At 38.6% G+C, this 16,202-nt stretch overlaps 1 protein-coding gene across 2 annotated transcripts in view; it reads left to right on the top strand.

The window, feature by feature from the left end:
• Kdm2a (lysine (K)-specific demethylase 2A) overlaps positions 1-16,202 on the top strand; it is an 82,578-nt gene that overhangs the window by 46,221 nt on the left and 20,155 nt on the right. For both annotated transcript variants that reach the window (NM_001001984.2, XM_006531722.4), the window contains exons 7-12: positions 127-233; positions 671-764; positions 2,171-2,324; positions 3,740-3,855; positions 6,857-6,983; positions 9,260-9,654. In NM_001001984.2, the coding sequence (NP_001001984.2) occupies positions 127-233; positions 671-764; positions 2,171-2,324; positions 3,740-3,855; positions 6,857-6,983; positions 9,260-9,654 (993 nt within the window). The remainder of the gene's footprint in view (positions 1-126; positions 234-670; positions 765-2,170; positions 2,325-3,739; positions 3,856-6,856; positions 6,984-9,259; positions 9,655-16,202) is intronic.

Below are 16,202 nucleotides of genomic sequence, written 5' to 3'. Positions count from 1 at the left end.
GCCTCTGCTACTCTCTTAACTCCCCTCCCATGCCCTGAACTATTCTGTACTAAAAAAAAAAAAAAATCTCTGGAACCTCACTGCTTTTCTTGAACCCTAAATGTCTCTCTCTTTCTTTTTTTAAAGGTGGATTTCATTGACTGGGTAGATAACATGTGGCCAAGGCACTTGAAAGAAAGTCAGACAGAATCAACAAATGCCATCTTAGAGATGCAGTACCCTAAAGTGCAAAAGTAAGTGACTTGTTCTTGTGCACTTTCCTCAGTGTTCTGTGAGGTACAGCATTCATTGATAACAAGGAATAGGCTATCCCTTTTGTAGCTTTGCTGTTTTTAATCATCAAATTGGTAAGAGTATGTGAGAAATTACATAGCACATGATCTCATAATAAAGGGGAAAGATTTTATGGTCCTGGAAATGTGACATAGAACTGAATTCCTTTAAGAAGATATGGTGTGTCATGCCTGGTTTCAGGGCCAGCCTACTCTAGTAGCAAATTCAGGACAGCCAGGAAACCTTGCCTCAAACCTTCCAAAAAGGAAAGAAAGATAACCTACTAGAAGTTTATTAGATGCCAAATAGAGGGGTTCACTAGGAAGAGAATGTCTTTTTGGTGGGCAGGTCTCTTTATCAGTGTACTAATTAATGCTGCTGCTTCTCTTTGGGTCAGGTACTGTCTAATGAGTGTTCGAGGCTGCTATACTGACTTCCATGTGGATTTTGGAGGTACTTCTGTTTGGTATCACATCCACCAAGGTGGAAAGGTATGGTCATAGTAGGATTGGAATTAGAAATGATTTGCATGCTTAATATACTCTGGAAACCTCGTAACATAGTACTAGGAGACATCATCCATTCTATGTGAAGAGAATTGTAGATGGCTACCTTTTGTAGCTATTCAACTGGAGTTTAGTAGGCCAGTGTCATTCTACCAATATTTGGCCAGTTCTTAAAGCAAAAGGTTTCTAGGTGAAGCTGAAGAGAGTTTTAGGAGGACAGTATCATTTTTGTATCTGTAAGAAAAGTAATGTAGAGGAAGAGAGCATAAGTTTTGGATATATTAACCAAAAGTCCAGCAAATTAGAATTCAGCCACCTCTCCCTGTCTGGAGGTATTGTTATGAAATGTGACCAAAGGGAGCATTAAGTCTTTTTAAGGATTGGAAAAAGTGCCTTCAATTATAAAAGAGTTACATTCTGATAATAATAAAATATATTCTATCTCCTAATGAGTTTTTCTAAATAGTATATCAGAATTACAATCTAGAATTAAAAGCAGAGGTTTGTGGTATTAGCCATTTCTCCACTTGGAGGAACTACATCTGTTAGCAGAAACAGAGCGGGGATGAAAACAAGAGCTTAACATAGAACATCTGGACCTCTGTATCCAAAGTTCTTTTGTTTACTTAAATTTGTGTAGATGGGATCATGATTTTGTCCTATTGATCTTAGTTACTATATTAAGACAGAGCAGCCTAGGGCTGGAGAGATGGCTCAGCGGTTAAGAACACTGACTGCTCTTCAAAGGTCCTGAGTTCAAATCCCAGCAACCACATAGTGGCACACAACCATCCATAATGAGATCTGATGCCCTCCTCTGGTGTGTCTGAAGACAGCTACAGTGTACTTACATATAATAATAATTTTTTTTAAAAATCTTAAAAAAAAAAAAAAGAGCAGCCTAGAACAATATCTTAGAGTTAATTAATTATGTCTAAATAACTGAGCTGTTTAAACCTCTAGCTAGTTATTAAGAAATTAACCTCCAGGCAGTGGTGGCTCACGCCTTTAATCCCAGCACTTGGGAGGCAGAGGGAGGTGGATTTCTGAGTTCAAGGCCAGCCTAGTCTGTAGAGTAAGTTCCAGGACAGCCAGGGCTAAACAAAAAAACCCTGTTTCAAAAAGAAAAAAAAAAAAAAAAAAGTTACCCACATAATAAGCCCAAGACTGTTCTCTCTTAGTGTTCAGGATTCTTCTACTGCCACAGTCCCAGGAAATCTAGATGCTGTCAGACCAAGTGATTGGCAAGAAAGATCTGTTTCTTTGGGTCCTGAACTACCCAGATAGACAAGTCTTCTACCTTCCAATCCTCTTTGTCCTGTTTATCAGTTGAGGGAGACGACTGGATCATGTCAATAGCTGTTAACAGACTGAAGTTTTTTAACTCACAGGTCTTCTGGCTCATCCCCCCTACAGCCCACAACCTGGAGCTGTACGAGAATTGGCTGCTATCAGGGAAACAGGGAGACATCTTTCTGGGTGACCGGGTGTCAGATTGCCAACGAATTGAGCTCAAGCAGGGCTATACCTTCGTTATTCCCTCAGGTAAGCAAAGTAGGGGAAAGTAGGTTGCTTTCTAAGTTTCTTAAACAATGCCGATTATGAACAAGGCTCTGAATTCAGTGTCCAGTGAAGCATGTATGTGCATGACTGTACAGTCAGCAGCAAACAATGGTGTTTTCCTGTTGTTATGAAGTACACACAGAGAATATGTATTTAAAAACAAATAACAAGGCCTGGAGAGACGGCTCAGTGATTAAGAGCACCAACTGCTCTTCCAGAGGTCCTGAGTTCAATTCCCAGCAACCACATGGTGGCTCACAACCATCTGTAATGGGATCTGATGCCCTCTTCTGGTGTGTCTGAAAACAACTATACTGTACTCATGTAAATAAAATAAGTAAATCTTAAAAAAAGAAAAATTTAACAAAAGCAGTGCTTAATACTGGTACAGTGCTTCTCAAATGTATTAACTTGGACTAAATATTAAGCCTAGTAATCCAGAGTTTTTACATGTGATGTGTCTGTCCTCTCTAGTGAGAAGAACAACTTTTCCCACCTGAGTGGGGAATGCTGAATCAGCGTTTTTGTTTTCTAGGCAGGGTTTCTGTGTAGCTCCGGCTGTCCTGGAGCTTGCTATGTAAAATAGGCTGCCTCTGCCCTTGCCTCTTGAGTGCTGTGATTAAAGGTGCACACCACCAAGTATGAGTAAATTGTAGATATTTTCATTGCATCTTAATTCTAAATAAATGCATATAAAAAGAACAAATTTTGGAGTCCCTATCTTTTTGAGAATTCTGGCTATGCATTTGCCTGCTCAGTACTACTTTGGTCAGATACTTAAATCTGTTTTTATTTGATAAAACTACATGAGAATATTAATAAGCTGTCCTGTGTGGAGCTGGCACATAATTGGTGCTTCAAAAAAAAGGGTAGCAGCATTTATTTAAAAGTTTCTTGCACTGAGGGAGTAATAACATGATGGTAGAGTATTTGCTTAGCATGCATAATACCCTGGGTTTTATCTCTAACAATAAAAAAAAATTAAAAATTCTCACATTTTTTACCGAGTATGGGATCATGCACTTACAGTCCAAGCTATTTGCATGTTTGAGACCAGCATGAGCAGCATTTTATGGCCCTGTCTTAAAAATAAATAAAACTTGTTCCATGTGTATATATACATACACACACACACATATATATATGTGTGTGTATATATATATATTCTCATTTAATGCTCACCATTATATATAAAATATAGTCTATGCTAGTTTTAAAGAGAAAATTAAGGCTTTGAGAGATAAGTAACTTAACCAACCATAAAGGAGTCTGAGCTATGGATCAAGGACATGTTTCCAAAAAAAAGAGAAAAATATAATCTAAAAGTCTTGTACTATTCTGAAGAAAGTATATTGCAGTATGTGCTTTCAATCCTGACTCTATTCCCTGTTTTCCAGGTTGGATTCATGCTGTGTATACTCCTACAGACACATTAGTGTTTGGAGGCAATTTTTTGCATAGCTTCAACATCCCCATGCAATTAAAGATATACAGCATTGAAGATCGAACACGGGTAAGCAATGTAACAATTATATGTGTAGATGTTTCCCCATTTAAGGCAGATGTTAGATGAACATGGTTACACTTGCCTCTCATCTTTGAAGCACTCAGGAACAGGAAGATTGTGAGTTTAAGGGAAGCCTGGCCTATGTAGCAAGACCGTGTCTTAAAGAAAAAGATGGGTTTAATAAAGAGATTGATGGGATGAGATGGCTTAGCAGGTAAAGATACTGATGCTATTTGATAACAAAGTTCAGAATGAACGTGGTGTAAGGATAGAATTGACACTTGCTGGTTACCTTCTAATCTTCATATTCATGCATCTAGTGCTATCCTCCATCCCCAACAAATGACTTAAATGAATCAGATAGGGATTCGTGGATAATTTGTCACAATTTCAGATTGATTTTTTTTTTCATTAAAATGTTTTCACATATTGAGAATATAATAAAAAAATTTACTGGATGCTTGAGTCTTGTTTTGGGGGACTTTTTGTTTGTTTGTTTGTTTGTTTGTTTGTTTTTTGGGTTTTTTTGAGACAGGGTTTCTTTGTGTAGCCCTGGTTGTCTTGGAACTCACTTTGTAGACCAAGCTGGCCTTGAACTCAGAAATCCGCCTGCCTCTGCCTCCCCGAGTGCTGGGATTAAAAGCGTGCGCCACCACACCCGGCTTGGGGGACTTTTAAGTCTGTGAAGCTGTTATCCCAATGTTTGTATAATCCCTTGAAACATGTTTTTCATTTTTATCCTGATGAATAATTTGTGGAATGGGAATGATCACTTCAAATTTCACACCTTTGAGGTTTTTTTTGTCTTTATTTTGATTACCAGTTCTCCCCTTCTTCACTTTCCCATTGTAAAAATACAAACATCTTTTTAAAACTAAATTTTATTTATTTTGTGCATGTATTTTGGGTTGCTATGCCAAGGCATATGAACAGAGCTTAGAAGACAACTTGCACAAGTCAGATTCTCTATTTTCACCATGTCCTAGAAATGTCATTGAGGCCATCCAGCTTGACAGCATGTGTCTTTAGCCATTGGTAACGGCCATCTTGTTGGGGCCTTCCCTCCCCATCATAAGTGTCAGTATTAATCAGCTCTCATAAAAATTGAGGTTTTTTTTAATATAATTTATACTTGACCTGAACTCAAGAACTGTCCCAAAAAGTATTAATATACTTCAAAGGCTAATCAAGAAGTGTGGTATATTGTACTTAGTTTAAGGAGGCCCAATATCTGTTAGTTCTTAGCTCTCTACTCTTTTGCCAGAAAGAAATTGGGTTTTAAATGAGAAAGAAGAAACTTCTGGTTAAAGCCATAATCATATAAGAGATCCAGATCTGGGTCTGGCCATATGCTTCATTGGTTGTATGCTTCTTGTCTAATGATAAAGTGATTTTGTCACTTCATAATAATACCCTGTGATCTGGTGAACGGTTTTGAAAAGGGACCCCCTTTCATTTTAAATTCATGAAGACAGATGGACATCATAGGGGGTGCTATTTGGCCTTAATAAGTAGCCATTCTAAAAGGAGGGTAATAGAAAGGAAGGAAGAGAAGAGAAGAGAAGAGAAGAGAAGAGAAGAGAAGAGAAGAGAAGAGAAGAGAAGAGAAACAAAGAATTAATTCAATTCTTTTGTTTTTCAAGACAGGGTTTCTCTTGTATACAACAGCCCTGGCTGTCAGTGGCCGGTACTGGTCCTGTGCCGTTAATTCCAAAGGCAGATGCAGGCACATCTCTGAGTTTGAAGCTAGCTTGGTCTACTAGGACAGCCAAGGCTACGTGAAGCCTTGTTTGGAAAAAACTAAAACCAAAATAAACAAAAATAACCCTGTCTGGTCTTAAACTCACAGAGATCCACCTTCCTCTGGGTCCCTGGTGCTGGGATTAAAGGCATGAACCACACCTAGTTTAATTTTATTTTTTAAGACAGGGCTTATCTATGTAATTCTGGCTGCTCTGGAACTTAACAATGTAGATTAGACTGGCCTCAAACTCACAGAAATCTGTTTGTCTCTGCTCCCTGAGTGCTAGGAGTAAAGATAGTATCCAGAGGGCAGCAGATAATAGTTTAGAATGGCATCTGGCACTCATCTTCCTTGTTCATTGATATATGGTTTTGTTTTGTTTTTTTTAATTTATCTTATCCTTGGCAATGGTATATCTAAGGGGCATTCTTTATATTTCTGAAATAATTTTTAAGATGCTCTGAATTGAAAAGAGCGCTTATGCTACAAAGATAGTGACAGATAAAGCCACACAGACTAGTCTGGTTGGTGGGTATACTACAGAGGACAAGCCAGGGAAACTGAAGGTAGACGTTGGACAAAGGCTCAGTGTTGTAAACAGATGCAGCTTGAGAATGAGTTTAAAGTTATACTTTCATATAGAGATACAGTGATAGACTTACTGTAAGTGTAGCTCTATGTCCTGTCTGTCATTCATTAGATTCTTTGTCCTATGTTCTAAGATTCAGAAAAAAAACAAAGCCAAGGGTGGGATGCCTTCATACTTACTCTAAAGCAATATTTTTTCCCTTTTTGAGACAGGGTCTCTATGTAGTGCAAGCCTTGCCTTGACCTTGCTTCTTGTCTCAGCCTCTTTTTTTTTTTTTTTTTTTTTAAAGATTTATTTATTGATTATGTGTAAGTACACTGTAGCTGTCTTCAGACACTCCAGAAGAGGGATGGTTGTGAGCCACCATGTGGTTGCTGGGATTTGAACTCTGGACCTTCGGAAGAGCAGTCGGGTGCTCTTACCCACTGAGCCATCTCTCCAGCCCTTGTCTCAGCCTCTTGAGTGTTGGGATTGCAGTTACAAGCTACCATTCCTGTCTCTCAAAATTGACAGATTGACTTTTGAGTTCTTGCCTCAGATGCCAGCTTGAATTTATAGATTGACTAACAAAGAATTTTCCCTGGGTTAATCATTGCAGTTATAAATTGTCTTTCATATCTCTTCCCTTGAAAATTGTCATTGCCTCGTTTTCTCATTATTCTTTTTCTGTGTAGGTTCCAAATAAATTCCGTTACCCATTTTACTATGAAATGTGTTGGTATGTGTTGGAGCGCTATGTATACTGCATAACCAACCGATCCCACCTAACTAAGGATTTTCAGAAAGAATCCCTTAGCATGGGTAAGTATCTTGATTCCATGAACTTTTAAGACACACTAGAGCTGACAATATACTGTAGTTACAGTTTGGGGTTTTTTGTTTTGTTGGTTTTGTATTTGTATGTTTGAAAATTACAAATTCATTTATAACTGCGATTGAACACTAAATACACAAATAGATATGAATTACCGGGCTGAATGAAATACTGTGATCTGATCTTTGATTAGGTTGCTATATTCATCTCCTCAAGATAAGTGTTACATTGTTTTTGTTTTTTATTAACATACATATATATACATACGTGTGTGTGTGTGTGTAGGTGTGTGTATATATATGTGTGTGTTTTATATGTGTGTGTGTGTGTGTGTGTGTGTGTGTGTGTGTGTGTGTGTATTTATATACATATTGATTTCCTTAAGATACATTCAAACATCTATCCCTCATTACTCTCAAGTCTTATCTCCCCTGCATGCAGATCTCTTTTCTTCTTCCTATCTAGTGCCTGTCTACTTTCATTTTCTTAAAGGGAGGTTTTCTTCCTTTTTCTTTTTTAAAGAGAATTTAATTAATTCATTTTTATTTTATGTGCATTGGTGCCTGCATGCATGTCTATGTGAGGGTGTTAGAAGAGCCTCTGGAACTGGAGTTATAGACTGTGTTGAGCGCATGCGTGTATTGAACCTGAGTCATGTGGAAGAACAGCCAGTTCTCTTAACTGTTGAGCTATCTCTATAATCTCTTTAGAGGATTATCAACTAATAAGTACAATTAGAGTTACCATAGAATTCTGTGTGATGGATTATTTAAGTGGCTGCACCATTTAAGAAAATTTCTCTGCCTCTCTTGACAACCAGGAACTGCCAAAAGGTCCAGGGAGGAGAAGGACTATGAGCAATACTTGCCTAGCAGTACTTGACTGTCAATACACTTATGGGAGCATCAGGGCCTTATGATCCCCCCTCATCTGTGATGGAAATTGATGACCCAATTTTAGGCAGTTCTGTGCATCCTAAACAATCAAAGCCACTTAAAATTCAAGATTCCTGTTTTATTCCTGAAATGTAGCATTGAATAACAAACACACTATCCCTTCCTTCAGCCATTATATTCTTTCTGTCTCTTCTGGTTCTTGAGCCTTGGAAGAGGTGATGTATACTTATCCCATTTAGGGTTGAACATTCAAACCTTTGATCAGTTAAATAGGTTTTATTATATACAGGTGGTTAAAATCTTCTGATATTAAGTAGTTTATATAGTTTAAATTCTTATTATATATGACATGCATATATAATATCACCATATACCTGATTTTACAAATGAGAAACCTTTTTTTTGAGACAGGGTTTCTCTGTATAGCCCTGGCTGTCCTGGAACTCACTTTGTAGACCAGGCTGGCCTCGAACTCAGAAATCCGCCTGCCTCTGCCTCCCGAGTGCTAGGATCAAAGGCGTGCACCACCACGCCTGGCTTCCTTTTATTTTTTTTTAAAGTAAGTTTTATCTATTTATTTATTTTTCTAGACAGGGTTTCTCAGTGTGGCACAAATGAGAGAAAAGAGTCCTCTACTCCTGCCTCCCAAATGGTGGGATTGAAGGCATGCACCACCATCATTTGGCACAAACGAGAAGTTAAACTTTCACGATTTTTAAATTTTTTTATCATACTAGAGTTAATAACTGATAAAGTGACACCTTAGACTAGTCTGATCAGACTCTAATCTCTTTGTTTTTAAGCTCTGTGCCTTAACATTTACGTATTAGCAAAAGAAATGTCTAATTGTATCAATAGTAGTTTCTTCTTTTTAAAATTTTATTATGGGAATGTATGTATGCATTTGTACCATACACGTGTTTGGTGCCTGTGGTGGTTAGAAAATGGTATCAGATCCCATGGATCTGGAGTTGTAGGTTGTTGTGAACCATCTATGGGTATTGGGAATCAAACCTGGATCCTTTGCAAGTGCAAGTGTTCTTAACCACTAAGCCATTTCTCCAGCCTTGACATGGTAGTTTCATATACATTTTTATTTTTGTTTTCTGAGGCAGGGTCTCACTCTAACTGGTCTGAAACTCACTATGTAGTCCAGTCTAGCCTGGGACTCACTGAGACCCTTCTGCTCTCCTTATCAGTACACTGGGGGTAGAGGTGTGCACCACCCCACCCAACTCCTACAGGGTTATTTCTGTTTGTAACTATGATTTTCAGAAACATTGGTCTTGTCATCTATAACTTTGGACAAAGCTTTTCCTCTTTTTGATAAACTAGACAACTAGCGTTTATCTTCTTTGCATTGGTAGATATGGAGTTAAATGAGTTGGAGTCTGGAAATGGTGATGAGGAAGGGGTGGACAGAGAAGCCCGACGCATGAACAATAAGCGATCTGTGCTTACCAGCCCTGTTGCTAATGGAGTGAACCTGGATTACGATGGACTTGGCAAAGCCTGCCGAAGTCTTCCAAGTCTGAAGAAAACTTTGTCTGGAGACTCATCCTCAGACTCTACCCGGGGATCCCACAATGGCCAAGTTTGGGATCCCCAATGTAGCCCTAAAAAGGATAGGCAAGTGCATCTCACCCATTTTGAACTTGAAGGTCTTCGATGTCTTGTAGATAAGTTAGAGTCACTGCCACTGCACAAGAAGTGTGTCCCCACAGGAATAGAAGACGAAGATGCTCTGATTGCTGATGTAAAGGTAAGCAGCCATTGACGTGTGCAGAAAAGTCAAGTTTCTTGATTTGGAGGGAGAAAAAGTACAGGTATGGATGCTTCAATTACAAGGAAGTTAATTAATATGTGCCTGTGTAAGTAAGTGCTGCCCAGTGTTTCAATTTCTAGAGTGACATTGAGTCACTCTTTTGGAAATGGGAACATACATGTATCTAGTGTTGATTTAAACTTAGTGCTAAAAACGAAGCTTACCACTAAGAGTGTTGGGTGGACAGAGCAGGTAAGATGGCTCTGTGAGTAGACCTGATTGCCTGAGTATAATTCCTGGAGATGGTATATCAGGTACATTCATATATATTTTTATTTTTGTTTTCTGAGGCAGGATCTCACTCTAACTGGTCTGGAACCACTATGTAGACCAGTCTAGCCTGGGACTCCCTGAGACCCTTCTGCTCTCCTTATCAGTCATAAGCATGGGAACCTTGCTTTAGTTCCTAGGGCCTGTATTTTTTAAAAAAGAACAAAAACAAAGGCAAAAGTTAATGCAGTGGTGTCCACCTGTGACCCTAACATTCCTACCGTGAGACGGGGACTGCCTGCCTAATCATATTCCCTGTGCTTCCCTTCCTACCCTAAATAGTCCCCCTTTCTGCCTTCATGTCACATGTATTTCTTTACCCTGTGTTCTTTCCTCCTATGATTTCCCTTCTACCCCATTCTCCCCCCCCCACACACACACATACAGATTCTACTGCAGTAATATCCTGCCGTTCCATCCATTTTCTTGAAATGCCATGGTTTTATTTTTCAAAAACTTTATTGTATAATTATGAGCCACGCTTTCATTACCCATTTATCTGTTAATAAGCACCTCAACTGGTTACATTTCTTAGCTATTATGAATAGTCCAGCAATAAAAATGTCTATCCAAATATCTGTGGATTGATTGGTGAATTGGAATCTTTCAAGTACATATACCCAGTATTGTAGCTGGATTATGTAGTAGCTCTTCTTTTAGTTTTTTGAGGAACTATCGTACTGACTTCAACAATTCCTGTATCAAGTTGCATTTCTACCAGGAAAGTATAAGAATTCCTTTTTACACAGGTGCTCACTAGCATTATCACTAGATTTCTTTTTTTCTTTACTATCATTATTATCATGATTGGACGAAGGCCTATGAATTGCAGTGAGATAGAGATTGAACTCAGGTCCTTAGGGTTGCATGGCAAACTCTTTACTATAACCAGCTCCAGTCATTGATTGTCTTTGTCAGTATTTGAACCAGAATGAGATGAAATCTCACAGCAGCTTTAGTTTGCTTTGTATTGATGTCTGAATACACCTTTTCAGATATTCATTGAGCATTTGTATTTCTTTTGTTTATTGTTTTTTGAGATTTGGTCTCTGTTTATAGTCCTAGCTGTCCTAGAACTCACTCTGTAAGCCAAAGCAGCCTCAAACTCCTAGAGATCTGCCTGCCTCTGCCTCAGAAGCACTGGGATTAAAGGTCTGCACCACCATCACCACCTGGCTTTGTTTTATTTTTTAATAAATGGTAATGTGTATCTTTGTGTGGGGTATGTACACATGAGTACAGGTGTTTGCAGAGACCAGGGCTATCAGAGTCTCTTGGAGCTGAAGCTTTTGTGTGTTGAGTTGCATAATACAGATGCTGGGAATTGAATTCTGGTTCTCTGGATACATGCTCTCAACCACTGGGTTCTCTCTCCAAATCAGGTCTTTTCTATGTTGCCTTGACTGTCTTGGAATTTCCTGTGTAGACCTGGACAGTCTTAAACTCACAAATATTCTCCTACTTCTGCCTCTTTAGTTGTTGGGATTAAAGGTGGATGCTACCATACCTGGCTTACAAATACATCCTGAATTTTTTGAGGGTTTTTTGTTTTTTAATTTTAGCCAGGTGGTGGTGATGGCTCACACCTTTCCAGGTCAGCCTGATCAGAGTGAATACCAGAAAAGCTAAGGCTACACAGAGATACCATGTCTTAAAATAAAATAAAATGTTACTTATATGCGTGTGCCTGCCTGTTGAGGTCAGAGGAAAGTGATAGATTCCTGGAACTGGAGTTACAGGTATTCCTGAGCCACGTATAGTGAGCTGAACAACCAAACTGCTGTCCTCTAAAGGAGCCACAAGAGCTTCTAACCACTGAGCCATCTCTCTAGCCCCCAGGCTCCTCCCTGTTATTGGGGGTAGGCTTGGTTTTGAAACTGGATCTCTCAACATAGCTCTAGCTATCCTGGAACTCACTATATGGACTAAGCTGGCCTCAAATTCAGAGAGCTGCCTTCCTCTGCCTCTTCCTCCTGTGTTCTGGGATTAAAGGTATCTGCTAGTAAACTCAGCTTCTAATTTTTTTAAAAAAACATAGTGTTTTAGTGTGGAATTAGTTCTCTCTTTCTATGACATGGGTTTCAGGGATCAGGCTCAGGTTTCCAGACTTAGCAGCAGGTGCCCTTTTCCCACTGAATGGCCTCACTAGCCTTCATCCTGTTTTCTTCGGTCAATTTTGATGTTACAGATCTTTGACCCGATTTGAATTTATTTGTATTTAGAGTAAAAGAGTCTGATCTTTTACATAGATAGTCTAAGCTAGTTTTTGAAATATCATTTGGTGAAGCTGTCTTTTTTTCAATGTATATTTTAATGCCTTTGTCAGAAATTAGGTGTCTGTACCTATATCTACAACAACCTCTTTTTTGCAGCTATTCCATCTCAAGTGCATGTGGGAAACAATAAATTTTGACTTTGGAGACTTGTTTAACTTGAATAATTATCTTTAGAAAAATCTATAAAAGAAAACAATTCCAAAGATTATCATACAACATTCTTCTGGTCTGTGTGTTTCTAGTTCATAAAAATGAGTATCTCTGCTGGGCGTGGTGGCGCACACCTTTGGTCCCAGCACTTGGGAGGCAGAGGCAGGCGGATTTCTGTGTTCGAGGCTAGCCTGGTTTACAAAGTGAGTTCCAGAACAGCCTGGGCTATACAGAGAAACCCTGTCTCGAAAAACCAAAAAAAAAAAAAAAAAAAAAAAACTTTTTAAGTTCTAAGTCTATGGATCTAATTTTAACTAAATCCAGTTATAGATACCCTATTATACTACAGTATTTTACTGTTCAAGGTCAAAGTTCCTGCTAGAAATAGAAAAACTTGCTTAAGTAAATAATTTAATATAGCTTAAAGAAAATTTATTTGGTTTGGTTTTTAGGGAGAGTCTTGCTGGGGAACCCAGGCTGACCTCGAATTAGGAATCTTCCTATTTGAGTGTCCCAGGTACTAGGATCACAAGTGTGTATCAGCTGCCATGCTTGGCCTTTGTATGGAGATCAGGAGAGAATGTAGAAAAAATAAAAGGAAGCAGCAGTAAAGCAAGCGGGTGAGTTAAGGGGAGGCTTCCAAAGGACTCCAATCGTATGAAAATCACACAGAACTTCTATTTATCAAGAATTACTAGGAACTATAGCTGTCAATACTGGCTGAGACACATTGTGGCCTATGTCTGAATAGACTGACAGTGTTTAGATTCTTGTTTCAGGACTTCATTCATACCTCCTCTTGTTTACCTCAAATGAGATGTTAAAATGCAGCCTCTGGGGGTCTGGAGAGATGGCTCTGACTGTGCTTCCAGAGGTCCTGAGTTCAATTCCCAGCAACCATATGGTGGCTCGCAACCATCTGTAATGGAATCTAATGCCCTCTTCTGGTATGTCTGAAGAGAGTGACAGTGCACTCACATATATTAAATCAATCAATCAATCAATCTTTTTTTTTTTTTAATGCAGCCTTGGGGCTGGAGAGATGGCTCAGCAGTTAAGAGCACTGATTGCTCTTCTGAAGGTTGTGAGTCTGAAGGCCCTGAGTTCAAATCCCAGCAACCACATGATGGCTCACAACCATCCGTAATGAGATCTAATGCCCTCTTCTGGGGTGTCTGAAGACAGCTACAGTGTACTTACATATAATAAATCAATAAATCTTTAAAATAAAATAAAATAAAAATGCAGCCTTTATAGAGCTGGGCATGGCATGTTGCTCACCTGAAATATCTACTCAAAAGGTAGAGGGTCGGTTGAGCCTAGGAGTTGCAGATCAGTCTGGTCAACAAAATAGGATCCCTTTCAAAAATACAAAGAAAATACTGAATCCAGTCTTAGAGAACAGTTATATCCATCAGTTGTGTGTAATGAGAGTTTTACAAAGTTCAGAGCTTAAATTTAATAATCTGAGCATCAACAAGAACAACAACAAAAAAGCATTGAGTCTGGCAGAGTTTTAGTCCAACCCTCCCTTTTTTAAGGCATTTGAAGGGGCTAGATTGGTGACCCAGCAGTTAAAAGCACTTGCCACTTTGCCTATTCTTTCAAGAGAATCCAAGTTTGGTAGTCAGCATCCATGTTGATTGGCTTACTCCGGCTAAGCCTGTCTCTAGCAGTCTGGCTCCCTCTTCTGGCCTAAACTCTGCACTACTCATACACATGCCCTTATACACAATTAAAAATAAGGTGCCCCACCCCTTTCTTTTTAAGGCAAGGTGACAGTTCCTGCCTATAAATGCCAAGCACTCAGAAGGCTGGAACAAGGTCGAGTTTGAGAGCAGTCTGGGCTATAGAGTAAGACCTTGTCTCAAACAACACCACTGACAAAATAGAATAATTTGGTTGGGTAGGTGTCAAAACACTATACTGATTGGAACTCTGCAACACTGGAGAACTTAGCACGTATGTCCTAGTGGCTAAGTTGCAGGTGGAATCAAAAGGAAGCAGTTTATTCTTTTATGCAGAAAGAAATTATATATTGTTACAATCTATCTGCTTCTCAGAAATAGTGAATGATGCTATAGCCATAACTACATATTTCCTTGAAGAAAAGTCCATTTTAGTGCGGTGATGAAGAACTTTCAACATTCTAAAATGTTAAGTTTTACAGTGTTGAAGAATCATAGAGTATAGAGTTAGAATGGGATTAATTGGGGAAAAAACTAGAGCATTTAAAGAGTATGAGTTTATGGATAAAGTAAATCAGCATGGAATATATATAACAAAAAGGCAGAAGGTGAAACTGTATAGTATGGCTCCATTCATAGAAGTAGCTTATTGCAAAGGGCTTTTGTTTTTTGTTTTGGGGGTTTGTTTGTTTGTTTTTTGTTTTGTTTTGTTTTGTTTTTTTCCAGACAGAGTTTCTCTGTTTGCCCTGACTGTCCTGGAACTCACTCTGTGCCACCACTGCCTGGCGCAAAGAGTTCTTAAAAGTACATTCTAAGCTGCTGTGAACAGAACACTAGAAAGATGATGACAATCAACTGGAAGAATTTAATTGGACTTTATTGCTTTGTTTATATCTGTTTTGGTTTATTTTGCTGATAAAGAATCCTCAGTGTGTATACACATATGAACCAATCATACTTTGCAACATTAAGTTAAATTATATATTATATAAAATATATCTATCAAATTGTTAAAATTAATAATAAGACTGAAAGTGGATTTCAAACATAGTAGCTAGTCACAAATCTATGAAATTCATTTATTCTGGTACTAGTCTTGTTCCCTGGGGCCTTCAAGTCCATTTGTAGAATGGGCATTCAAGTAGGCTAAGTACATATATTGTGCATTTCCTATGCACAAGGCTCAGAGCAAACTCTGAGGGAAGATGAGAGAGTTTATCCTAAATAAGGAGGAAGTACCAGTCTTCTCATTTCACCAGCTAAAACTGTCCTGGTAGATGAATCAAATTGATTATAATAACATTCCATAAATACTAACAGCTTTCAGTTTATTAATTGGGAAATCATTCTTTGTGGTAAATCCATGCTACTCTAAGCTTTTAAAAGTTTATCTTTTATCTAAAAATTTACACTAAGCTCTACCCCATTACTGAATCAGAATGGTGGTAGCAAATAACCACGGAAATAGTAGTTATCTGGGGCTGGAGAAATGGCTCAGTTTTTAGGAGCACTGACTGCTGTTTCAGAGAACCCAGGTTCCAGTACCAGCACCCATAAGGCAACTCACAACCACATTTGTAATTCCAATTCCAGGGAATCCAATGGCTTCTGTTTACCTCAATTACCAGGCATGTAGTAGGTGTATATACATACAGGGAAAGCATGTATACACAAAGTAAAAGTAAAATAAAACAAAATACAACAAATTTTCATTTGCAATTTTCACTAACAAGATGCTATGTGTGTGTTTTAAAAGGTTATGTTCTTCTTCCTGGGCTGTTTTGTGGTGGTGGTGGTGGTGGTGGTGGTTTCCAAGACAGGGTTTCTCTGTATAGCCCTGACTGTCCTGAAACTCACTAGGTAGACCAGGCTAGCCTTGAACTCACAGAGATCCTCCTGCCTCTGCCTCCCAAGTGTTGAGATTAAAGAAGTATGCCACCACTGCCAGCTCCTCCTTAGCTTTTGAGGTAGGGTCTCATTGTGAAGCCTAAGTAGGCCCTGAAGTACATTCTCGTTTCATCTTTTTTTTTTTTAAAGATTTATTTATTATTATATGTAAGTACACTGTAGCTGTCTTCAGATACTCCAGAAGAGGGCATCA

Source organism: Mus musculus, chromosome 19, assembly GCF_000001635.26.
Source record: "Mus musculus strain C57BL/6J chromosome 19, GRCm38.p6 C57BL/6J".
In the NCBI taxonomy this organism is placed as follows: domain Eukaryota; kingdom Metazoa; phylum Chordata; class Mammalia; order Rodentia; family Muridae; genus Mus; species Mus musculus.
The sequence above is the reverse complement of the archived record's forward strand: the minus strand, read 5'-3'. Positions and strand labels throughout refer to the sequence as shown.